The sequence below is a fragment of the Cupressus sempervirens genome, chromosome 9 (genome assembly GCF_028749045.1).
Source record: "Cupressus sempervirens isolate cs-2001-9-10 chromosome 9, ASM2874904v1, whole genome shotgun sequence".
In the NCBI taxonomy this organism is placed as follows: Eukaryota; Viridiplantae; Streptophyta; class Pinopsida; order Cupressales; family Cupressaceae; genus Cupressus; species Cupressus sempervirens.
In genome coordinates, this window is record NC_143126.1 from 815,967,651 (window position 1) to 815,979,457 (window position 11,807).

At 36.6% G+C, this 11,807-nt stretch overlaps 1 protein-coding gene across 1 annotated transcript; it reads right to left on the reverse strand.

Moving 5' to 3' along the window:
- Nucleotides 1-1,546: 1,546 nt before the first annotated feature.
- On the reverse strand, nt 1,547-10,801 carry LOC149541189 (putative cellulose synthase A catalytic subunit 1 [UDP-forming]). Its single transcript, XM_089802190.1, has 14 exons — nt 10,384-10,801; nt 7,638-7,833; nt 7,276-7,493; nt 6,644-6,743; nt 6,291-6,483; nt 5,125-5,391; nt 4,604-4,949; nt 4,379-4,516; nt 4,098-4,223; nt 3,785-3,997; nt 3,418-3,679; nt 3,120-3,316; nt 2,654-3,004; nt 1,547-2,536 (listed from the first exon to the last, which is right to left on the reverse strand). The coding sequence occupies exons 1-14, from the start codon at nt 10,462-10,464 to the stop codon at nt 1,955-1,957; spliced, it is 3,270 nt and encodes a 1,089-aa protein (XP_089658316.1). The 5' UTR covers nt 10,465-10,801; the 3' UTR covers nt 1,547-1,954.
- Between the last annotated feature and the right edge of the window lie 1,006 nt (nt 10,802-11,807).

Consider the following 11,807-nt stretch of genomic DNA (forward strand, 5'->3'; position numbering starts at 1 on the left):
ATTTATAGCTACAAAACTACCAAAATAAAAACAAAGTGCTCTTGAAAGATATTAAAAACCATTGGATCGTTATCTAATGTACATTTAACACAAGAATTTTAGACAATTTTTTAACTGGAAAATTTTTGAAAATTAAACTAATGTAGAACAAGTCAAAATCTTTATTATTAAAATCCTCGACAATTATCAAATACTATAAACTTGGTTTTGACATGCTTCCTAGACAAAAATATAGTAAACAAGGTCTTAATTGTATGGTACAAGAAATTAAGATACCTAGAGAATCCATTTCTCATTATAGTAGAGAAGGCAAAGGATTTCCTACTTGTCCCTACCAATCGCTTCATCAAAACCAAACTAGCCTTTCCCACAAAAGGACTCTTACCTAATCCTCATCATATATCTAGGGAGGGTAGGATCTTGTTAAAGCTCTTTAAAAGATCATATAATCATCCTTGCACCCCTAAAAGTTTTTAAAACTAGAGTCTCATCCACAGCCTAGTGGTGAATTGGGGAAGCCTCCATCTTGGAAGTCTTGAATTCAAAACTCACATTGTTACAATATTAAAATAAAATTAAAAAGTTTTTGAAATGGTGATTATGGGAATTTTTTCTTTTACTCTTATCATAGCATGCATGGTCATGCTAGTGCCAATTGAAGACCATTTTAAAAATATGTTAATGAACTTGTTCCCAATGGTCTTATTCTATAGCACATGACAGCAACCTTTTTCTAATTCAGATATTCATATAACTACATAACATCACTTCTCCCCATGTGATAGTAGCGGCTTACCTTTTGAGAGCTCGTTGTCACTGGTGGTGGTACAAGTTTTATAGCAACATAACAATTGGAGTTCCACAATTTAAGTAAATGTTAATATAAATTAACAAAGAATAAGAATATGGAGAGAGAGAGAGAGAGAGAGAGAGAGAGAGTGCGCTATTTAAAGAAATAGAAAAATAAAACAACATGATTTGTACATCAAATTCGGTTAACTTGTTGAATTTATCATTACAATTACCCTGCTAAAGTAGGGTCTAATAAATTAGTGTGATATTAGTCAGCCAAATGGTAGAACAGTTTAGTCTTCCCAACTATTATTTCAGTAGTGATCCATGAAACACCAGTTAGAATGATCACATGTATTTGCCCAATAATTAAATGGACAGACCAAAATCAGAACAAACTTTTCGAGTATGTATTTTGAATGGGCATTCTCATTGTTAAAAAACGTATAATGTTTGCCAGATAACACAGTTGACTGCAAAAGCTAAATTGAGTACTGCAATCATATTCTTTGAATCAGATCACCTGTCAATAACATTAGATCATACTCAGGTATAACACCCTGACCACTAAAATTATATAAAGTTTGCAAAGCAGCACGCATTATCTATGAAGCTTTGAAATGCTTGCAAGTCAAAAAAATCTCAAAAAAGGTGCATAATTACTCTCTTCATAAGCACGACATAACATGTCAGCAATCAAAAAGCCTCAGGAGACTGCCTATACCATGCATGCAATTATCATCTTGCAAAATAATTTGATAATCTCCTAAGACTAATGTAAAAATTCATGTCCATGACATGAATTTTCATTAAAAATAAATAAATAAATATTGTGAAAACAAATAGTAGTCCTGAATATCGAATTACATATATTCCATGTACTCCATCCATGACATGCATTCTACGTCTGGGATAGGCAGGTGCATAGCTTGAGTTGCCTTAGGTAAACAGAGATATAGCTGCACAATAGAAACTCAAGTAAATAGCACTCACATATAAATAATAAAGGATAGGTCCTTTTGCTGGATTGAGCTGCCAATATGAAGTTTTGAGGTCCCTCATCTCAATACTTATTATCTACAGATGATACAAACACATCAGAGACATTGTGGCCCTCAAATGAATTGCTGTTTGGTGACAAGGAATAAAAACCATAGAACCTTTAGCAATTGACACCACATTGTTGGGATGAGGATGCATTGGTTGATGTGAAGGGATCTATCCTCACCCAAAGCAATGAGAAAATGGATGCAAGAAGAATTGACCAAACAATGACAATTGTTGGTGTACGATTTTGACGTCCCAACAATCCCTTGAGGAAAGGGTAAAGATGAACAATCACCCAGAAAGCAAAGAACAATTTTCCAAATAAAGGACCCCACGATTGATACCCGCTATTAATGGCATATGAAATACCTGCCACCACACCAACAAGGTTTACAACGAGCAGAGTAGTTGGAGGAATTAGAAGAGTAGTCCACTTGAAAACATATAACTCAGCAAATTCGCCATCTTCATCTGAAGTCTTCGATGTAACAGTAAAGTTTGTGTCAATTCCAGCAAGAACTTTCAGTAACCCCTGAAAGACAGCAAACAAGTGTGCTGATACACCTCCAATAACCCAGAACTGCTCATTTCTCCACCATTCATCAATCCCAACTGTACTCCAACGCAACTCTAAGATACCAGTTGCAAAAATGGATATAAAGAGTGAAATAAACCAAAAGCTTGCAAAGTTGCTAATCTGCACATCAGAGGACACAGCGACATGGTGAGCCATAATAATTGCAAACAAGACAATTGAATTTACACACAAATCCAATGACAGTCACAATTTAGATCAGGCATAAGGCAAACTTACCTCGGGAATGATAAACTTATTTGTAAGAAGACATACAGCTGGCAGTGTACAGTATGCAATCAATGGCAAGGAAGTAATAGGATAAACTATGGTGTTGATATATGCCAACCTCTGCAAGGGCTTCAACCTTCCACTGTAGCCATACCAAATTGGGCAATGCCTGCTCAGAAGAATTTCAACAGAACCAAGAGCCCATCGGAGAACTTGATTCAAACGATCTGAAAGATTGATTGGTGCAGAACCTTTGAATGCGGGACGGGTAGGCATGCAGTAAATCGAAATCCAGCCTCGAGCATGCATTTTAAACCCAGTCAAAATATCCTCTGTGACTGAACCATAAATCCACCCAATCTGCAAATTTCATTTCATATTAGATGTAGGCACTACAGCTGCCTGATAGAAGTTGAACAAAATTAAATTCTTAGCATCATCAAGTATAGATGCAAATTCCTACTTACTAGCATACCTCTTTTCCCCATTCTGACTTGTCTTCGTATCCACAGCTGATCACGTGAATAGCTTCTTTCATCAAAGATGCAGGATTGGATGATTGAGGAGGGCCACCATCTTCCATTAAAGTTGCTGCTATCAACACATTTGACTGACCAAATCTTTTCTCCAAGCTCTTCTGTGACATAAGCAATGATTTTTCATCATCGTACCCTGCAATTCATAATGACAAATAAGCCAACAAATGAGAAAGATGTAGAGACATATTGATATCATTCATCAAGAAAGAGGCCTAATTTATCTGATTGACTCACCTTCCACACCCTCTTCTATGTCTTCCAAACTGAAGATGGGGATGGTAGATTCAGTTCGCTTGGTTCTCTTCTTGTCACCATAATTTTTAGTTGTTTTCTTGCTTTTTTTCCTGGGACCACAGCAGCACTTAAAGAAGCAGTTTGGTTCAAGATCCTTTTCTGTCAGAACAGGATCATAACCATAAAGAGCTTGCCTATTGAAACAACACCCTGTGCCGACATAGACAGGCCCCTGGATCCCATCCAGACCTTTCAAGTTGATCTGCAAAGATTTTCATAAAGAATGTCAATATACTAGAGTTTATATGTATGTAAGTATGCATGACCACCTATTGAACCGCAATGCTTGGTGTTAATTTATGCTCACATCAAAGAACACTGTATTGCGATTTGCATATCGATCGTGTCGATCAATACCATCAAACCTCTGAGGGAATTGCACATAGCAAGTCTTCTTTCCAACAACAGGATCCATCATAAAACACATAGCCTCTCGCAGAGCCTTACTATTGTTTATATAGTGATCACAATCAAGATTCAATAGAAAGGGACCATTTGTGAGGACAGCGGAAACACGAACCTGAAATACACAAATATAAATGATCAGTGTTGTTAATTATAAGCTACACAAGCAGATATAACAACATACAAAACACAAAAAAATAAATTCGGTTACATACCAATGCATTCATTGCACCAGCTTTCTTGTGGTGTTGGAAACCAGGCCTCTTTTCACGAGAAACGTAAACTAACCGGGGTAGTTCATTTCCATCAGTGTCAAGTGCCCCACTATGACCTAAGAATACCTGGAATGAAAAGCAAAAAAAAAAAATCATAACCCAACGACATCTTTGGAAAATGCTGACTATAACAAAAGGCAAAGAAAATACATTCAAGAGCGCATGCAATAGTGACACTCAACATTCTCATCAGGTATTGACAGAGAGCAATAATCCAGTACCTGAATCATTCCAGGATGGTCCCGAGGGTTGTTGCCCGGCCATGGAGTTCCATCTTGCATGGTCCAGCCCTCTTCAGGAACCTTTTGTGCTTTGGCAACCAGAGCATTAATCCGGACCTTGAACTCTTCATACTCTCTCTGAGTTTTAAGGCAAACACGAAATGCCAATTTAGCTAAGTTTTATCAATTAACATAACTAAAACTTACTTTCAATAAATATCTTACCTTCATTGCTCTGCGGTCTTTTACAAAAGAAGGTTGTACTTTATCCTTGAGATAATCAATTTTTTGGGCAAAGTAGAATTCTGGAGCCCTAGGTTCAATGTTGTACTTTTTGCAGAATGGAACCCATTTCCTTGCAAACTCTGAAGTTTCTGAAAGGGCTTCAAAAGTTAACATTGCAGATCCATCATCAGATACATAGCATGACACCTTATGAACGGGATAATCAACAGAAAGGATTGACAACACAGTATTTGCTGTGACAATGGGAGGCTCCTTGAGAGGGTCCACTGTACTGACAAAAATATCAACAGCAGACAACTGAGATGGTTCTCCTTCTCTGTCATGCCTGCAAAACCAAATATTGAAAAATAAGCACTCCTTGTAAAGTTTACTTATAAATCATGACAAGACTTAAACATGGTAACTTTACGCAAGAAGCTTCCAACTTGTATATTCTCAAAAGAGATTTTCCGGCATTGTTAACATGTAAAGAATTATTGTCTTTAAAAAGTTAAACTAACCTCAAAGCAAGCCTCTCAAGATAGGTTTCCCTATTGATGGGCATCCATTTAGGAAACTGATCAAGAATCCATGATACGGCAAACCAGATCTCACATATGACTGAGACTAACCACAGTGGATATGCATCAGAAACGGGAGTCATGACACGGTAGTGAAAGAAAAATCCCAGGATAATAAGTCGAAGAACAATCACAATCCTGTATGGAGTGAGCTTGGAGGAAGAAATAGGGAAGCTTCTATGCAAAGGTTGCCGTGCTTCATCAGCCCTGCCATATAGAAAAAAAGCATACCAATCATTCCAAAATTATACTGATCTGATATACAGCAGTACAGCATTAAGATTTACATAATAGTAAGAAAATTCCTTTTTCAGATCATATAATTGGATTCTAGAACTAGATATAATGTGTTTTAATATTTTATCTATTTAAAAAAGAGACTGTCATTGACATTTGAGCACCTGTTTTCCCCACATGAAAACGGGTTACCACAGAATCAATAAAGAAAATATAATGTGCTAAATTGAACATCTAATGAATCTAATATTAGAATAAAACCAACAAAAATCTGAAAACCTAGTTATAGAATTGGCATTGCAAAGTTCAAGTGCATATCTGTGTGGTTAGAGATTGTGGAAAATATACAAGCATTAAAAGATTAACAGCTGTTGACTCTAAACAGTACAATAAAATCAAGAAGAAACAAATTAGCCTTGTTACAAACAGGAGGATTGGTATAGCAAAATCTCATTGTGCTCTGCAGGAATAAGGATTTTGGAGAACAAATCCAGCACAAACAGCTCAGCAATAAAAATAAGGCAGACAAGCCACTTAGGTTCTACTGCATATTCTCAGATAAAAACTTTGAATCACCACAAAACCTAAGCTTATCAAAAAATTACAACTACAAAATATTTAAGGAACCCTACTTTTTTAGAAGCTTAAAGATCTTTATAATTCTTTTCCATGCAGATGTTTAATAATTTAAGTTTGGTATAGAATCTGATAAAAGTTACTTCCAAGTTCTTAAAAATATTATGTGGATCATGTAAAAAGCTGAAAAAATATTACTGTTACAGAAACCGAAGCAAATCCTTAGTTTGGAAAATAATTTTTTAAATTGTCTAGTTGAAAAATGTTAAGCCAGTAAAGTTTTCACCACTTACAGTGGCAGTCCTTCGCCATTTGAACCAGTACCCTCCATATCTCCTTTTCCATCAGCATACCGACCACCACTAGTCATTTGCAGCATATTCTTCTCCTGTTTCAGTTTCCAGCTCTCTACTCTTTCCTTCCAGTCCACATTATTTAGTCCATAAGAATTCAAGTCCTTTGATGGATCCACAATTCTCACTTGAACTGTGAAGATGCAGCACCATATCAATAAAGAAATAAGTTTGGGCCATTGAAGAAAAAGAAAACTTCAAATGAGGAGGCTATTCCAATCTGAACACTACTGCATCATGATACATCCTGGAAATAGGAAAGTTGATACACATTCTATAAACAAATTTAATACCTGGCTGATTGGGATCGGAATAAGGTTTCATTCGCTTTCCCCCTGTACTGCCATTTATAGCTGCATGCTCGGACGACACATCTGTAAATTCTCCAGAAACCTGCAAAACAGAAATGTCACTGTGTATCCTGTTGGCAAAAGACTAATGGATAAAACTATGGTACATGACTTACAGTTGTCAAATACATTTACGTAACTCCTGGGTGGACACCATCTAGCGAATTTTATATAGTTTTAAATACACAAATGCCAACATCATAAATATGAGATATTCGCAGTCTATCTTCTAGCAAAAACTATGTACATTTAAATTCATCGACATTCCAAATCACACTCAGTGATCCATAATCAGGATAAAATGTTAAATTGATGATGAATCATGGAGGGATGACCCAGAATGTAGACAAAGTTCTTACCAGACATTTCTAACAAACTGCAAACATATTCAGCACCCTGGCCATGTCTAACAAGGCAATCTATTACAAAATAAGCTGTATATGCTATATAGGTGCATCCATTTATTTTATTACACTTGAAAAAATCTGCACTGGCTATAGCCTCCAATGACAACATCAAGCATTGAAAATGAAGGTGGCCATCACACATTCCTTGACAGTTACGAGAAGTCATACCGGTTGCCCATTAGTAAGTAAGGGAACTTGAGAACGGGGCTCCTGTCTAGAAGAAGTAACTGAATCAACTTCCTCTCCTCCTCGGCCATACATCTGCCACTGTGCCATTACTTCAGCTCTATCCTGCTTTGTATTTTTTCGCACCTGAGAGTAGTTGAATTCATTCTCTAAATCATCCACATCATCTTCCTCCTCATCACCTTCCACCCTCGGACTGCCTGTAAACAACACCCAAAAAAAACACTACTAAAAAGCTCCAGAAGTCCAATATTTATTGTATATCATCGAAGTTGACTCTTAAATGTATCTAACTCTTGAAATATACGACTTAGATTCAAATGTATCACAAAACATTCGCTGACCTTTGTGCCTCTTGTATCTGGTCTTGCATTGAGGACAGGACTTGTTTCCTTCTTTACGCTCATATTCATAGCAGGGTCTGCAAACTGGAAATGCGCATTCATTGCAGGCCACAAACAGCTCCCCATCAGCTGTCACTCCCACATTATCTCCACAAATGTGGCACTTCTGCCCGTCCAAATCTTTCAGAGGCTTTGGCTGCAAAGACATAACAAACTCGCATTAGGAACACAGTATAGACTTCCCAGTTTGACTAGATTGATTTGCCTAAACAGAAAAAACCAATATTCCATAAATCCAATATTTTATTAGTAAAACCACACCAATTCACAGGTTTATCCCCAAAAGATTAGAAATAGAGCAAAAAGGAGGTACTTGATTTGAAGAAAATTTATAACAATATGGTAACTAAAGAGTCAATCTAGAAACCTGATTGATCACATCTGTCTGTCTAATATGACCAGACCACAAAAATAAAGAACCAACAAACTGATTATTTTTCACCCTTCCCTGAACTTCACGCAAACATGAGCTTGATCAAAATAAAATAGAGTACTAAAGCAAATGTATCATTGGAATGTTATTTCAGGGAGATTATTGATATGGGACTGGAGTCATATGGTTATAAATTCAATATGCTCATCTTCTATAAGCCAATAAATATATCAAAATAACAAATTATCCATCCACAAGAGGTTTCCAGTGCACACCTACATAAGGTATTTTTTAAAAGTTAAACAACTCATATTTCAGTACAATGATCAGCATTCTACTTCTTCAGTATTTTGTCAAAAGTAATCCCAACAAGTTCCATACTTGTAGATCCATGTCCTAAAGGCTTCCTCCCTTATAACTAGTCCAAGATACCTAGCAAGAAAAGGTAAAATTACTCATACATTTATCTTCCACAAGCCAATTTACCAAAAAAATAGCTACAGGAGTATTCTATAGCAGAATGTTAATTCATCATGTAAGAAAATTGGTCAACCTTCTGCTTCTACAGTATGTTGTGGAAAGCAATATCACAAGTACACACCTTAGCAGACCCACTTGCCAAAGGTGTCCTCCCATATAACTAGTGAAGGATAACTAAAGAGGAAACCTAATTAAATTAGTATACAAGTCTGACTTAACCCATTTTAGAAAATAAGTAAGACTGACAGTGTACACTAAAGGGGTTCAAAGGGACCTCTATCATCAAGATGTACTTCTACTTCAAAACGAATTAGACACCATCTCAACTGCAACGCCATAAGTCCAACCTGACCAATCCACCTGGCAAGACCATCCAGTATTACTAATTGAGTCCGAGATCCAAAACTAATAATCTTGCAATTCTTCTGCGTGTATAACCTTTAGAGTGACATAAGTTCGCAACTTGATAAATCTGTGTTCTAAGGGTTTTCTTTGGTATTGCTAAAGTAGGATACCAAGCAAGGAATGAGAAAATAACTATTATACTGGTCTTGGTCTAGCAAGAGACTAAAGCCATCTAGATTTTAGGCTTACAGAGCACATACACAAGAGAGAGATTATTTAAAGCTTTCAATTGGGTACCTCAGCGAAATAATCACAGTTTTCCACCATTCCAAGAACGTTCTTAAATGCATCATAATATTTGCCTTTTACTTGACGGATGCACCTTCCAAGGCTGCCCTCTACAGACAAAGGAAACTCACCAAAGAAAAACGTGAAAAATCATATGCTGATCCTACTCAACCCAATATATCAAAGCAGCAGCATTGATACCAAGGGGCTTGTTGGGCTAATCTAGATGTTTTTCTAGCAAAAACAATAATTAGCTACTTCAACAAAACGATCTTCCATGTTAGTCATCTACTTTTCTAGTATTCTGTCAAGTGCAATACCATAAGTTCACAACTTCACAGATCCACCAGCCAAGGGTGTATACCATTATTACTAAGATTGATTTACCAACAGGAAAAAATATTAAACGACATACCTCTTGAACACTACATTAAAATGAGTAAAATTGATATTCAGGGCTTCTAGAGCATGTCTATCCTAGGGATATTTTGTCAGCCGTTTCTCCCAAAATATTAGAATTATTCCACTTTAATGTCATATCAAGAATATCTATTATAGAACCAACAGGCTTGCTAGAGATTTTATTTGTATACTGTTAATTACGTACATCGACATCGTCTCTTGCTTATTCAGTTGATTCTCAAATGCAAAGCCACAAGTCTATAGCTTTGTAGATCCACATACGAAGAGAATCAGCTAGCATTCCTAGTCAAGGATGCTGCCCAGAAAACACAGTTTTTAACGAACACCAAGCAACAGCGAAAGAGTACCTAATAGAGAATTTTCACAAATGCTCCTTGTTTGTAGGCTAATTTGATCTGTTAAGCCATGAAAGCAAACACTATCCTGCCCTCTCTTCTCCCCCAATTAATCTTACCCTCCAATCACGGTATCTAGAGAAAATTTAAGGGAGGCTGTTAAATGGTTTCTTGAGCAAGAGGAATGATGTCTTTGATTTCTCGAATACGCTGGTAAACTCAATACCGTCGCAGATCCAGCTAACAAAGGATCAATAAGCCCAAATACAAACACCAGGATTACAGAACTACGAAAACAGGCTCAACCTGTCTATATAATTTCAGTAAAGAAATGCAACGTTTTCCACATCAGACCTTGATCTGTTAAGTGAATGTCAGTAATGCCAGTAAATAAAAGGAAAGGAGAAATCGGGATAATGCAATGCAAGAACAAAACGCTTACACCGACTTCTCCTTCATGGCGAATCAGAACAAGCTCGTTCCTGTTATGAGATCCTGCGACCATGCCAGCATTGGCCTCCATTGTTGGTGTAGCTGAAACCCCTCCCAGTCAACCCACAGCTACCACTACTAGCTCAAGAGAAGCGAATCTCAGAACCGCATTTTAAGTGTCTTCAGCTCTTGGGTGTCTCAGATCTGTAACACCCAGTAAACACATCTGTACAAAACCCAAGTCTTTTAAAATTGAAACAAAAATTTACCCCAAAAAAAGTGGGTGAAGTCGAAGACAGGAATTCGTATTCTACTAATCTTTATGTTTTTGGGTTTTCTTTTTAATCCCTCGCAGTCCGTTATCGCATGCAGACGAGCAAATTATACTAAAAATATATTAGTTTTTAATGGGAACAAATTTTAAGATTAAGATTGTCCTACCATTTCTAGAATTTTATATATCTCACTCTATACTGTCATGCATTATTGTAGATATCAAAGACTAATAATTTTCTTACCGGCTCCGCCGGTCATACACGTTGGCCTTATGTGCGGCTTCGCTGGCAATCGTAGGCGGCGTGTTACCGGCGAAGAGCCAGTAAAATTGTCAACTGCCAGTTACATTACAGCCTGGACGGGCAGCGGGCTGCCCGAAGGTCACAATCTGAACAACAAGCTTACACGTCTTGTGACGCTTTCCTCGGTACTTTGCCGTTATTGCTAAATTTCACGGGCTAAAATATCAAAAATATTTAAATTTTTTTTGATTGAGGTCATCCATAAAGATTATCTCAAATAACTTGACAAGGTTTGTGAAGGCCAAAATGGTTGACGGGATCAAGTGTGTGATGAATTTGTCAACCCTTAGGGCCCGTTTGGCGAGCGGAATAGGAATACGTATTTTGAAATACATATTTCAAAATACATATTGTGGAATAGAACGTATTCCTGTTCTCTGTTTGGTTCAGCCAATATTTGATGGGAATTTGCGGACCTGAAAATTTATGTTTTCTAAAATAAAATAAAATGGAATAGGAATACGTATTCCAATACCACCTATTTTAGTGGAATTGCAAAACCCCATTTTTGGGCCAAAAATGAAATACGTATTCCATTTTTGCTTTGTATTCCAATCCCGTTTTGGTGCATCCAAACAAGAAGTTCACAATTTTTGGAATACGTATTCCTATTCCGCTCACCAAACAGGCCCTTATTTTATTTTATTTAGGGTTTCTCTTTTATGTTCAATTAGCCTTATTATCACTACTCCTAAATTCTTATGGTAAAGTTTGTTTAGGGGTCTTTTATGATTATAGTTTCATAATATTTTATGTTTGGTAGAAATCATTTTCGAGGGAAAATCTACAATCAAAATATATAATAATAATAAATATTTTTTTGCGAATATGAGCTTGCTATGTAAATATTAAGCTA